This window comes from Sinohyriopsis cumingii, chromosome 4 (assembly GCF_028554795.1).
Source record: "Sinohyriopsis cumingii isolate HCF-2022 chromosome 4, ASM2855479v2, whole genome shotgun sequence".
In the NCBI taxonomy this organism is placed as follows: domain Eukaryota; kingdom Metazoa; phylum Mollusca; class Bivalvia; order Unionida; family Unionidae; genus Sinohyriopsis; species Sinohyriopsis cumingii.
Genome location: NC_142964.1, coordinates 112,518,744 through 112,533,211, shown reverse-complemented (window position 1 = coordinate 112,533,211; position 14,468 = coordinate 112,518,744). Strand labels below are relative to the sequence as shown.

General features: G+C 33.6%; 1 protein-coding gene across 1 annotated transcript in view; it reads right to left on the bottom strand.

Annotated features, from left to right (window-relative positions):
- LOC149801912 (unconventional myosin-IXb-like) overlaps positions 1-14,468 on the bottom strand; it is a 333,412-nt gene that overhangs the window by 216,161 nt on the left and 102,783 nt on the right. Inside the window, exons 10-14 of the mRNA XM_089956299.1 lie at positions 13,807-13,920; positions 12,363-12,398; positions 1,824-1,958; positions 1,062-1,183; positions 135-279 (exon numbers count right to left, since the gene is read on the bottom strand). Of these exons, the coding sequence (XP_089812425.1) occupies positions 135-279; positions 1,062-1,183; positions 1,824-1,958; positions 12,363-12,398; positions 13,807-13,920 (552 nt within the window). The remainder of the gene's footprint in view (positions 1-134; positions 280-1,061; positions 1,184-1,823; positions 1,959-12,362; positions 12,399-13,806; positions 13,921-14,468) is intronic.

Here is a 14,468-nt window from a genome sequence, read left to right as displayed (position 1 = left end):
AGCACTGAACATCTGAATAACCATTCTATTCACAAATAATGCTGATTAAAAGTTTCAGGTTGAGAAATATCCGTTTAATGTGTGTTAGATTTGTCCGAGTTTATTATCTTAAAAAGAGATTACTAGCTTCATACATCAATCTCGTATTTGACTTTCCCTGCATAATGAAGTATGGCAAATCCCCTCTCCCTCCTCTGTGGTGCCTCATAGTAGACATTGCCCTTCCCATGATGGTGATGGAACTTGGACAACAGTGTATCATTGCTGGCTCCAGGGAAACTGAAAAACAGTGATAGCTATTATTAATATTCCTGCAAAATATCTGTGATGAATCATAACATTTATTTAAGAATTTAATATTGTTTTTTTCTGAGTTTATTGTGGTATAAACTGTCAGTTGCTGAACCACATAGCAAATAATGCCTGAAATAATACTGGGCAAAGACTTAACTTGATGTTCCCTGCAACTTTAAAAGCAAAGTTTGACTGTTTACTGGTGATGAAATATGTAATTTACCCCCAATCTGGTAGGGAAATATCACAGATAGTAAGCTCTATTCCTAATCTGGCTAGATTTTAATGTTGTTGTTCTAGGGTTTAACGCCATTTTTCAGCACAAGATAGGCTATACATGGCGGCCAGTATAACTGGTGGAGGAAGAACCCTGGAAAACCCATGAAAGAACCACCAACCCACGAGAAGCTACTGGCAGGCTTTCCCACGTACCCATGCTAGCCGAGCCTTGGGCTCGATACCAAGCAGACAGAGGTGAGATGACAGTGATCTCGCAGACAGAGGTGAGATGGCAGTGATCTGAAATGGTGAGCACTTTAGACCACTCAGCCACTCAGGGCCACGGCTAGATTTTAATAGAAGGAAATTTTAATATGGGTGAATTAAATAATTTGGCATTAGAAAAGGATTTACATGCAAATTCCATGTTATGTAATGATATCTGAATACTAAAAAATATACAGACATTTACAATGCAAAGCTCTTCCATTTTATTCCTTCTCCTGTGATTTACCTTTTATCTTACACTTGTGTTGCAGTGTACTCACTTGCATTCTTCATCCAACAGAGAGAAAAGCCCATTCGGTCTTCTGGAAAAGATTTCAAGACAACCTGTGTTGTCAATGAACTCGATATTCTTCCACTGAATCCCTTCCTTCTTGTATTCCTCCTACATTTAAGTATAAACATAACTGAAGTTAGAAATTTCAGTCCAATCTTTACATTTTTTAATCAAAGGCAACATTCTTCACAAGTGCTTTTTGTTGTTGCTGTAAATTAAGATAAAAATTTGATTCCATCTGATTGTTAGTGCTGTAGCTGTATATTTTTCTGTAAAATGTTTGGCATATTATACTGTATGGACTTGATTAAACTCTTTAAGATATCAATTCTTATATCTATATATTCATAGGAACAAATATGCTCAGTCCATTTAAACAATTCCACCTCTTGCTTCAAAACTTTGGAAAGTTACAACTGAATAATCAATGTTTAAAACCTTTCCCATTTACAATAGCAAAAGCTGAGGGCTATTCCATTTAAACATACCTGGTACCCAGGGAAGGCACTTTAAAAAATAATATATCTAGGGTACTCAGATTACCCAAAGAGTTAATATGAAAACAACACAAAATTTTAAATGCATATATGGGTTACTATTCTGTATTGAAAGTGCCTTCCCTGGGTCCCATGTATATTTTACTGGAACAGACCTGATCTATTTAGGTCTCTAATATTTTCTTTTTAAGCTATCAAAATCTGAGCCTTGCCCTGAATAACTGCTTTAAATGCTGATTCATCCTATGTACCTGTTCAAACTTGAATATGTGCTGATTGAAATAATACTGCAAATGTTCATTAGCATAGTTGATACAAAATTGCTCGAAGCTGTTTTTGCTGAAATCTTCAAATCCAAATATGTCCAGCACACCTATAGAGTTGCCCTGTAATTATAGAGAAAATAGAGACATGAAAATTGGACAACACTTTCTAACTTAAACTTCTCATAAAAAATACATATGAATAAAATCTAACAACTGCACAAGAATTAACAAATACTGTTAATGTCAATGTTCATTACTTTTGCTGACTTCACATGGGGGTGAGGGGAAATTAAGCATATATTCCACCCCTTTCAACCAATTTTTTTAGTCAAGCACATTTCTTTAATAATAGTTACCTGTTCATGCCACTAAAAGCAATGGATAAAGATGACTTTCAGATAATGAATTCAATTAATCAATGACTTTTTCAAAACAATAGTCTCTTGAGTGGACTGATTCTCAATGGTCTGAAAATAATGTCTATGTACAACCACTGCTTCTTTTTATATGCTCAATGTTGAAAAGATCTCTGATATTCTGGAGCAATACAATGATCAATTTAGCCACTGTTGTAAGTAAGGTTGGCCTTTTTTCATCTAGGGCAAACTAGACACCATTATGAAACTTTTGGATGAAAACTCCATGCTGATATCACCATTCATTCAGGAGAATTACTGAAAAGATTTTCAATACATTTATAGTGGCTGCCATAATTTAGGTCAGATTGGCACCATTTCATTCAGGACCACCTAGATATCATAATTATTCTGGAGAAAACCCCTTTCTGTTATGACTTTCCATTTAGAACATTGCTACTTTGGCTATACTGGATGTCCTATCTGCACCATTTCCATTTAGTACCAACTAGATATTTTAATATGTCTTCTCTTTAAAACCCAATGTTATGATTTTCCATCTAGGGGGACTAGCAATAAGATTTTACAGATGGCAGCTGTGGCAGCCATATTGGATATCAGATCAGCACAATTTTTACTTAAGACCAACTAGTCACCATAAGAAGGCTTCTTGTCAAAACTGCATTCTGATATGGCATTCTATTCAAAAGGTATAGAAATAAGATTTGCAAGATGGCTACATCAGTTGCCACTGGTTTAGATGCAGCTTCTATGATAAATGCACTTTGTATGCATTTTAGAAGTCTGGTGAGTTTTGATGACACAAAGCACAGAATTCAGATGCTTAGTAATTTGAGTAATTCAGTGTCATCCATTCACTACATGATGGCTTGAATGCTCCATAACTAAAATGTGTCACATGCTCTTTGAACTAGACAGCCAAATGGATATGTCCAATAAAGACAGTACCAGTGAGTCTTCAAAGAATAAATATCCAGATCAATATTGAAAATTCCCAATGGAAGACAAACCACTTCAGTGTAATTAATTTACCTGTATATGCTCCACTGCACGTTTAAAATTCATTTCTAACTCTGCCTTCATTTCATGCCAGAATGTAAGAAAATGATTAACCTGAATAATCTGGTTATTATTTTCCATCTTTCTCCAATGACAGGATGTCAAATTGTTCCAATCAGGAAATAATAGTCATACTATAATTTCCAGTCTGACATGTTTAAAGTGACTCTGCCTTCAGGTATTGGACAACATATTTTGTTTACATTTCTATGAATATTTACTGGCCCAGCAAGCCATTAAACTTTGAAATTTTGCTGCCTTTTGGAAAAACAATCCACTAGCATTGGACTTTGGACTATCACTTATTCTGAAGGCTATTAATGATTGCTAATTTGCTTTGAAGTATTATGGCTGTTGTCTTTATTTCTGCATTTAGACGTGAATGATGCTGTTCCCTGCTTAATATTGGTTAGCAATTGATGTCAACTGTCTGATTTCTCCATCATTTTCAGACAGGATTATGACTGTGATGACAGTTAAAATCACTAATTAAACAATTGTAATACTATATGAAATTAAGAGCTTTTCATAAAAAGGTGTACCATTTCTAGTCGAGTTATATGATACTGTACGGGTGACACAGAATATCAATAGCATCAAGTCATTTAAGTTCAGTCACTAACAGTTTGCATTACTCATGTGGAAAACTAATTATAAAAAAAGTTAATACTTCAAGCCTGTTTTCTTGTTTAGGGTTCAATTTTAAACATTCTAGATGGTACCTTTTCAATGATTACATAAATGTATACTAAAGGATCAACAGAAGAGAGTGAGAGAGAGAGATTAAAAAATAAAACAGACCTAAATCGGGAAATACAAGTATGAAGAACATACATAAGGGCAGATATATTTCCTAAAATGAAAATAGATCCAAAAGTGATACTGCCACTGATGACAGAAGTGATACTGCCACTGTAGCATGGTATTTTTTCTCCCACTGCTATACTTCAATATCTCACCCATGAAATTATAGTAGAACCTGTCTTGAAAGATCATCCCTTCTACCAAAAAATAGTAGTCTCTCAAGACAGGTGGTCTCTCATGACAGGTAATAATGCTATATAACCAATAAATATGTGAAAGGAGAACCTGGCCTCTCAAGACAGGGGTCTTTCATAGTAGTGGTCTCCCAAGACAGGTTTTGCTGTATAAGAAAGTGTTACTGTATATATGAAGACTATAATGCTAATATCATTTGCACTAACACAAGTTTTCATTTAACTTCTAAAAACAACCTAAACATAGGTCATCCTGTATCTACAATCTACAATTTTCCCAAAACTTCACCTGTTTTATTGTAATGTAAAACAACATGTGCAAATTATTACATCTGAGCTCTTTGCTTTATCATAGTAATTTGACTATACCTTATATTTAACTCATTAACACCTGGCGCTGCATTTACGTGGCAGGAGGTAGTAGCCTACTGCCAAGCTCTGTAGCATCAAGGTCATGTAAGATACACTAAAGTGGGTGGTATTATAGAGAGGTAGACAGATGTAGGTCTACCATGATACCAAATAATCTGGACGTTCTAGTTGCACAACAAAATACATAGGGAAAAACCAAATTTTTTGGACCCGTTTTTTTTTTTCTCACCCAAAATTTGCCTGTGGTCGGGATCCAATTTTATGTCCAGATTTTGTACTTTTTGGCCTCAGATCTAAGGCAGACCAGTCTGAACTGTACAAAGACAGGTGAATGTTTGCAAAAAGTAGGATAAGATGGGCATTTGGAATAAAGAGTGGTCTTGATATGAAAATGATGGGCCCATTAAGCAATAAATAAAAAAGAACTCCAACTTTTACCCTTCTGCTCATGTGCGAGCAAAATAACCAATGAAAAACAATGTTTCTAACACAACTAGGCATTAGGCTAATGGGAAATCTCTTCGAATTCAATGTATTAGGATATATTTAGAAATTGCTCCCAAAATGTGTTTCCTACTTGCATTTCAGGCAAAAATGACAAAAACCTCCTGAGGTTAATGAGTTAATCCAAAACAAGACTTTTTAGTGTCTGCCACTCTAGCACAGCCGTAAGAAAACTGGGTCACTATGACATATATTTGTTACTGTCATTGGAAATAAACCATAGACATTGTAAGCTCTATCTCATTAGGAAAAATGTCTTCTGGAAGTCAAATCCAAGAGAACTTAGCATGTATCAGAAAGGACGAGACTTCAAAACTGGTATCATCTTTTACTGAAAAAAATGCATTTATTATGTGTAAGCTGTGTACTGGATTTCTGTAGTGATTCAGGCACGAGTCATCCTTTTCCCAAATTTACCTAGTTCTTCTCCCATGAATATTATTTTATCAAACACATCAAATTTTACATTTTATATAGGTAAACATATTTTAAGTTATTAAATGTGAATCAACAAACAATGTTTCTATTTAGCATATTACCAAACATAAATAATTTATCTGGTGAAATTTTTTTTATTAAAGATAAATCTGTAGTAAGAAAAAAATAAAAATAAGTCAATAACTGGAAAATAAGCATTTTGAACTACTTCCTAACTTCTATGCAAATTAAATGATCAAAATACTAAGATACCATCTATATGAGTAACTTTTGGTGATATAAGTCTTTCTTTACAATCAAGCAAAAATGGAAAAGGTATTATTTACATCTCAATCGGTCAAGCAACTACAGTGGAACCTGTCTTGAAAGACCACCCTTTCTGCCAAAACATACTGGTCTCTCATGACAGGTGGTCTCTCCAAACAGTTCACAACACTATATAATTAATAAATCTGTACATGGAGAACCTGGTCTCTCAAGACAGTTGGTCTCTCATAGCAGAGGTCTCTCAAGACAGGTTTTACTCTACTTATAGAATACACCACCATCCACCCAACAAAAAGATGAAGTGTACATGTGGAAATAACTCTAAAATAAAAGTACTAATCTAAAACAGTAGAGTCTTGCATGTTACATGAACTCTGTGAAAGCATGCAAAGTTGCATGAAAGATATTTTCAAATGGTTCTAGGGTACTTAACCAAACAAGATTAAGATGGACAGAATGATGAACATAATTTGTAATAAAAGTGGGAATAACTCTGACAATGCTGGACAGAGTCTAGTCAGGACACCAAAGCACAGTAAGTTTCATGAAGAAAACTCAAAGGTTTTAGTGGATATTATGTAACACTAAGTGTTAAGGAAAGAACAGCTAAAACCAGTGTACCAATCACAAACATTGCTTGCAGTGTGAATAGCAAAAGGAACAGACAGTGTTGTACTCTAATTAAACTGCACAAAGAAAGGTTCCGAAAGTATAAACTGGTTCTATTATTAATGCTGATGAAGAAACAGTGTATGTATGTATGTGTGTGTGTATGTATATATATATATATATATATATATATATATATATATATATATATATATATATACACACACACACACACACACACATACATACACACAGTGGAAAGACCACGCCTTCTGCCAAAACATAATGGTCTCTTATAACAGGTGGTCTCTCAAAACAGGTCACAACACTGTATAATCAATAATTGTGTAAATGGAGAACCTGATCTCTCAAGATAGGTGGTCTTTCATAGCAGTGGTCTCTCAAGACAGGTTTTGCTATATATATATCATCATGCAATCCTGATTGCTAGATAACATCAAGTTGCCAGCATCAGATAATCCTGATCAATATGAGACACAAAGCATCACGTCCTGATCCAGATTCTGATGCTGACAACAAGACATAATCTAGCAATCAAGATCAAATTACGAAGGTCATGATATTCTTTATACACCTATCAATTTTCAGATAAATTAATATAATTACAAAATATAACTTGAAAAGAAACTGCTTAACATTTTAACCATGAACTGATTTTCACTTTTTTAACAGGTGACATACACATGAATATCATTTTATGAATGAAATGTGTATAATAACAGTGACTAATTTTCACAACTATCATTGTTATTAACATGAGTTCTTCAATGCATGGGGGTGGCAGACTCATATAAGTGATTGAAAGCTATTGTGCAGTTGTGAAATTTTGCATTATGAAAGGTGTCACCAGCCGAATAACGGAGAAAGTTTATATCTGAGACTTGGCTTATTGCATTTGAACTGTTTCTGGTGGGACATTATGAGAGGCTCCAATGGGGGTTTGACATAGTAATGAGTACTATTTTGACAGTTACTGTAGTATCATTTATTTTCACTGGGCTCAATTTTCATTGTTTTGTTTTTAAAAAAGGCATTTACGTGGGTACTTAAACTCATGGTTTTGCCTGTCAAAGTTTGCATATTAGTAGGTATTTAATTTCATGGTTTAACCTCTACAAATACCCAAAATAAAGAATACAAAAGAAAAAAACTATGCTGACACAAAGGTCACTTTAATGTTTAAAACAATACTACCACCTGTATGAGCACAAATCAAAGACCTGGCAAGTTCAATACTTACACTGTGTTTTCGACCAAGTGAATAACATCAGTCAAAGCTGATGCAGCCAACAACACTTCCATCTCTATGAGCACAAATAAAATACCTGTCAGAATTAATCACTTTTACTATGTTTTCATTTGAGTGCTCAACATCAAAAGAAGCTGACGCAGCCAACAACACTAGGCCAATCGGTTATTAAAGTACATATGCATGATCTCTTACTTAAACCATTGTCCATCAAGTTGCACCATCAGTACTTTCTGACTATCCTGGCGTTAACACAGTGGCTTAAGAGTGGTAAAATTCAACTTAGACCCCTCTTGGTTCCAGGACTTTCTAACCTGTCAGAAGCTGCGAACACAGTGACTGTGCTTGCTTACCAGGCAACTAATGTTTGTGCCTGCTTCTTGTACAGACCGACTTCAACCACTAGACTTGACAGTAAATAAATAGTACAAAGAAGAATTAAAGTCACACTTCCACAAGTGGTATGCTAAACACAAAAAAGATGTTACTGGTGATTATCAGTGCACAGTATTAGTAAACCTTGCAACCTCATTAATCAAGCCAATTCACTCTGAATGGACAACTGCAGCTCACGCAACAATTAGTGAAAGATCGGACCTAATTATCAGTGGTTTTGAGAAAGCTGGACTTTTTTAATTCAGCAATTTTGGGATTATTTCTCTGAGTAGCAATTGTGAGTACCATGAAACTTGATTGACACGATGTTGATACAGTGGCTTTGTCCAAAAATCTGTGAAGGGTGGCTTTAATATTCTACTGTAATTAGTGTATATACATAGCGTTGGATTAATAATTGTACTTTACAGGATTGTTTGTTTGGATTAAAAATGCATGGATAAAATGAAACATGCTTTCAGAAGGATTTTAACATTTCAACAACAGTTGTACTCGAATAAAGGATTGATCTGAATAAGAATTAAATTTAATTTTCATATACTGCTATTTTGTATTATTTTTTTCTTTCATTTTCAGTATTACTATTGTTTGAATACCTTATGCTTTTTCTCTATTTTTATTTTCTATCTATCCTTACTTATCTCACATAGCGACTAAAGGCAGTGAGTGTAAAATTACAGCTATCGGATACCACATCAAATGTGTGCATTGAAACAATATAAAATGATTTATAATTCTTGTTTCAAAATGTTAAAATTAAAAATAAAACAGACACATGTAAAAGCTAATATTTAATTACCAGATTACGCTACTGACCTTGATTTATCAAATACTAGTAGCTGTGTTAACCTCTAGGAATGAAACACGAAGAAAATGGGTGATGGGGTCATCCTACAGGCTCATTTTTCATTGGGGATTTAAACTCGTGTTTCAGGGGCAACAACAATAACCACGAAAATTGGTCCCCCACGAAAACTGATGATACTACAGTATTTACAGCAGGATTGAACAAATTGGTGGAACTTGATAATACAGATTTATTATTGTGAATGCTACTAATTTCCATTTGTATGTCGAGTGATGATTTGTCATAGTTATTCAAACTTGTTCAGTTGTAACCAAAACAACCTCCAGAAAAATGTTCCAGCCTCATTTGAGAGTATGGTAGCATGAAATTAGAAAATGATAGCATCATTTTACAACTCTTGGGATTTGATGGTCAAATTCTGACTCTTCTTGGTCAGAAAATTTATAGGTATATAATAAAGGCTGGTATTTTCCTCAGGAGACAACAATTTATATAAAAACACATCAAACTTCAGAAATCATGCCCCCACCAAACAAAAAACAATCATCATAATAATGAATTAAAAATGTAACAGATGAATTTACAAAGCATGGAGAACAAGATAAACAGATGAACATGTAGAGTCTAAGGCTGAGCAAAGAGATACAGCACTAAAGCAATAGCTAGAATCAAGTTCCATGCTAAAACATATACTAGATTATAAGGGTCACACTAAATGTACTAGATGTAACATCAGAAACTCAATATCATGATTATGTAACGTAAAAAAAAGAAGACGTAAAAAAAAGAAATGGCTTCTCTGTTATCATACACCACTACCTCAATAACTCTTGCTCAGATAACTCACAATAATACTTACAATGTGGGGTCAAATGTGGATCCCATGTTTTTAATTAGACAAAATGCCAAACAACTGGCCCTTATTTGTTGAATAAAAATCGCAACTGCAACTGGCAAAGGAAACCTTGATATATTGTTAGCTTTACTGCTGAATACAGTGGTTGGAAACTTCAATCAGCATCATAAAATTCTTAACTATTAATAAGAAGTCATAGTTTGTTAAAATTTTCTTTCTAAACACCACAAAACAATACATGAAAAAATTAACAATATTTGACAAAATTTTTATCAATGAAAATGTCTAATGCTTACTGGTGGCAACACTTGAAGATATATTAATAAAATAAGTTTTGACAAGTGAAATTCATGTTTGGGTTCAATCTTTTATTTCAGTTTTAGTGCAATCATCATAAATGCAATATGCCCTTTTCTATTCAAATGTGAAAAATGTAAATCAACCATCACATCATGTATGTGAGCATTTCTAAGAGAACCTAGTTAAGTACAGTGTTTTGATCTCTTACTTGCCGAAGTATTTATTGCACAGTTACTCAAATTAAAAATAAACCTGCTTTGTATTATCATGTTAATTACATAATTTTTATCAATCAAATAAGGGGAGTGGAATAAAAGAAAAGTTAAAAAGGCAAATCAAACCTGCATAATAACTAGTGGGTACAGTCATGTGTCAGGTCAACTTATTTCAACTGATCAATCAAACACAATTATAAATAATATTTTTAAGTATAATAACTACCTTAAATTAGCCTACTCTGTTACAAATATGATCAAAGATAGGAAGTAAAATGAGTACTTGGTGAATAAAAGGCTGTTTCACAGATGCAGTTAATTATGGAAAAGTGATTTCGAGAGTTTTGTACTGAATTTAAAATTAATCAATCGGCACTCAAGATTGTCCTCACAGTAATGATATATAAATATATATAATGAGAGACAAGGGATACCATCTTTTCAAATGCAAACATATTTGAATACAAGAGGGCATATTGCATTTATGAAGGTTCAAGTTTCACTATTATTTGCAATCAAATTATGCCATCAATATTTTACTTATCGAACAATAAAATGAGCAGAGTTTTTATGCTGACAGTTGTTTCACAAAATAAATGTTCCTAGTTTGTTTGTTTTTTTAAATCATCTTTGAATCAACAACAAGAAGCAGTAATGTAATACACTATGTTTTGGCATACACATGAAAGTTGCTGAAATCTCATGATTTTGGTTTGGTAGTTTACAACACTCCAACACAAGTAGGTAATTAGTGCCTATACAATTGGAGTAAAGTGCCTTGTCCAAGGACACACCATGGCACCAAACCCGGGCTGATCTGATGGTATGAATCGAAACTGCACCCAAGCACAGATTCGATTCCAAGTCTGGCATGTTAATCACTGAGCCATGCATCTCCTAAAATTCTTGGAGTAGCATTGTTTATGATCTCTCAGAGTTTGGGTATCTTGAAAAATAAAGGTAATTTGTACAAAAAAGTGAACAACTTCATTAGAAAAAACTCTTTATTGACAAATTATTAGCAATAAGATTATAAAAAGGAGAATTTAGCACTTAAACAGCCCTCCCCCATGCCTGGACTTTCTGGATGTCCAATGGAGACAGCATCCTCTTCATTTTTAGGGGTCTCTTGGTGACTTGTGCTTTTGCTTATACTGCAGTCACTGTTTTTTATAACTCCATTTTATGCAAGTCATCAAGGGAGAGGTGTATGAATATCATAAAAAGAAGCCAATCATTACAAACATATACAATAACCATTCAAATATTGATCATACTGGTCATCTTACAATGACAGGGCATGGAGAAAATGCCTATGAAATAAGCATAGTGAGAGACAGAATCTGAGATGGATACACTCAAGGAAAACGAGTTCTTTATTTGAAAGTTATTGTTCCAACTGGTATTTCTACCATTTGAAAATGAAGATATTTTTGCTATGGATGTGACATTCAGTGCTTCTAATTGCTTTGGCTTGGTTGTTCTTTTATTTATTACAGCAACAAAAGGAAGTTATTTAGAGCCAAGGCTGATCTGATGGTAGGATTCAAGCCCACAACACTTCTAGCTGTAGGTATGCCTGCTTATCACTTCATCCATCATGACTCCTTAAAGGCCATGATCTCATGACCAGTAAAAAGTGCTCAGATTTATCAACCAAAAATGAAATACTGTAAATCACATAATTTACAACCATTCAATTTAACAAAATTAACAAGGTAACAAATTTTCACATTAATTTGTTGACAAAATCATATTAGCAGTATCACAATGTAAACAACGGTAATCAACCTGTAGAACTACACAACACTTGCTTAACCAGAAGATGATTTATATTGCTAGTTGTTTCCAACAGAACAAAAAACTGTAAAATCACTAATCAAATTTATTTTTCCTTATTAGCATTCTGCTAAAGTTCTGTGTAGTTTGAATGCCAAAATTATGACTTTGCTAAACTGTAACAAGAGTGATTTACAGTATTAAAATATGACAGATGTTACATCCAGTGCATGATTCAAACAGAGTTACATCTAACAGCAGAGAAGGGATATGTACCGTGTGTCTAATGTAACCATAATTTTCAACTTCAACCTGAAGAATAAGGGTCATTATTGTAAGCATAAAGTCAACATACACTAAATTATTAATAACTGTGGCAAAGGTTATTTTTACTATCAAGTATTTTCACCATTTACTTAAGAAATGTTGAAATACTCATTTAAGGCTGTATAATAAAAAACAGCCACATAAATATTGTTGGATGAGTTTGTTTCATTTGTTTCTCTAAAGGTTTCACTATGAAGATTTCATAAAGTAAAAGCATATATTTTGTTACAGACACCTAAATTTATCAAACCATTTACCGGATAACATTTGGGCAAAGACAAGTAATTCAATTCCAATAGAGCATAATGTTAATGTCTGGCCAAATTACTATACATGAGCAGTGAGACAAATAACATTCTTTAAAAATTATGAAAATAGCATGCTGCATGCCTCATTTTTAAGATTAATTCCCTCATATTTGCCCATGATAAAAATCCCATCTGGTGAAATCTCTCCGTTTATATCCAGTAGTACCTGCATTGGTGATGGTGATAAATTAAGCAATGGTTTCTGATCCAAACCATCTACTGCACATAATTTATGCACAGGCAGGCTGTTTATTTAATCTTTGAAATACAGTATTAAATATGCCACCACACATAGGCTTGTTCCACAGCCCATAAAATAATTAGCTGCAAGTGACCATTTGGAAGAGCTGGAAAAATGTGGTGAAATTTGTTTTTCTAGGACTATTATTTCAGATACTGCAAATTAAAAATAGTAATATATGACATAAAATATTAAAAAAATTAAGCTGGTTTAAAAATAACTCCAAGAATGATTGCAAGTATGATGTTCAATGAGTACATCAAAGTATCATATCTCACATAACTCTTAAAATGTCTAACATTACAGCCTACATCAAACTAGTGTTTGCTGAAAAATGTACAAATAAAATGAAGACCTCTTGTTCATGAAAAGTAAAACATTACATTTTCACTGGTAAAATACATATAAAAATTACTGCTTGTCGCGTTATTTTTGCAAATGTGTGATGCTGGTCATGATTCACAAAAATTAAAATTTGGGGTATTTTAAAGAATTATATGTTTCATGCAATCAACAGTCAACATATACCACATCTCCAAAATGCAGTATGCAAAACCAAAATAATTATATGACAAATGTGTTAATGAAACATGAGTATTGCCACTCCCCCCCCCCCAACCTAAATGCAAACTTACAAATGGTGATAAAGTTGGGCAGATGGATGAACAAGAGTAACAATATTCCCCAAGCCCTGTTGTAATGGAGTGCAAAAATATAAATTTTCCAAAATAAATGTTCAATGCACAAACATAAGTTTATTTTCCATATTAAAGATACAAAGGGATACCATCAGCGTTCTCCAGTTTCAAATAAAAACCAAGCCTCAAGAGTGGTCCCCCTTTACCTGATGTTCACTATTGTGCCTCTTGGCCAGCAAAGCTTGATTGACTTTGAGAACAATCCAGTCAAATAATGCTCCATACAAACACTTGGCCATTGCATCCCTTGTGGCCACAGCCTGAAAGTACAAGATCAATATGTATTTAAATGTTACCTTATGCAAGTCAAGTGAACATCAATTTCTAATAGCTTATCCAACACATTTTCAAAAAAGCTCTTAAGCTGATATGTTAAGCAACGTTTTTTTCTTTCCCCTAGGCAAAAGAAACAAGAGAATCTTAAGGAAACCACCAACTTTAAACAGGTAACCACTCTTATACTGCACATGAAGGAACTGGGAATCAAACAAGGGGCTATCAGAGTGCATAGCAAGTTTTTAAAACCAATGACTATCCACATCCCATAGGTAGCTGGGTCCAAATGTATTTGTACCTGGAGTTATGTGCCTTATGAATGACAGCAGAATCTAAAAGATTAAGTGAATCACAGCTTTAATATCTGCTAATTCTAGGAAATTATATATATAAATATTTTGCTAATGTTATTGATTTGGTACCATTAAAGGTATTTTTCAACATACCCAAAAACTATGTTGAATTTAAAAAATCTATGCATATTTATCATGCACACAAGCTATCATAGATATAAAAAAAATCATCAAGTCCA